Source organism: Penaeus monodon, chromosome 19 (genome assembly GCF_015228065.2).
Source record: "Penaeus monodon isolate SGIC_2016 chromosome 19, NSTDA_Pmon_1, whole genome shotgun sequence".
NCBI classification, from domain to species: Eukaryota; Metazoa; Arthropoda; class Malacostraca; order Decapoda; family Penaeidae; genus Penaeus; species Penaeus monodon.
Genome location: NC_051404.1, coordinates 6,842,996 through 6,843,303, shown reverse-complemented (window position 1 = coordinate 6,843,303; position 308 = coordinate 6,842,996). Strand labels below are relative to the sequence as shown.

General features: G+C 49.7%; 1 protein-coding gene across 1 annotated transcript in view; it reads right to left on the bottom strand.

Annotated features, from left to right (window-relative positions):
• LOC119585032 (myophilin-like) overlaps positions 1-308 on the bottom strand; it is a gene marked incomplete in the record, with an annotated part of 13,096 nt that overhangs the window by 684 nt on the left and 12,104 nt on the right. Inside the window, 1 exon segment of the mRNA XM_037933649.1 lies at positions 1-202. Within this exon segment, the coding sequence (XP_037789577.1) occupies positions 17-202 (186 nt within the window).

Below are 308 nucleotides of genomic sequence, written 5' to 3'. Positions count from 1 at the left end.
CCTGTCACCAATCCCCTCACTTATACAGCGAGTGTTTGGTCGTCTTCTTCTCCTCCTTCGGTTTCTCGGAGGTGAGCTGTGCCAAGACGTCCTTCGTGTCTCTGTGTCCGGGCACGTCGATCTTCTTCTTCTGCTCCTTCATGAAGCTCGGCTCATCTCCCAGCTTGGGGCAGTTATCGCCCATGTTGGGGTCCTGTGCCACCTAGAGGATTCAGAAAGGGAAACTGTACGTGATAGGATAAGATATGTTTTTGTTTTTTTATACAAGGAATTACCTGTTTCCACGGGGAGGAGAACATGGAGAGATT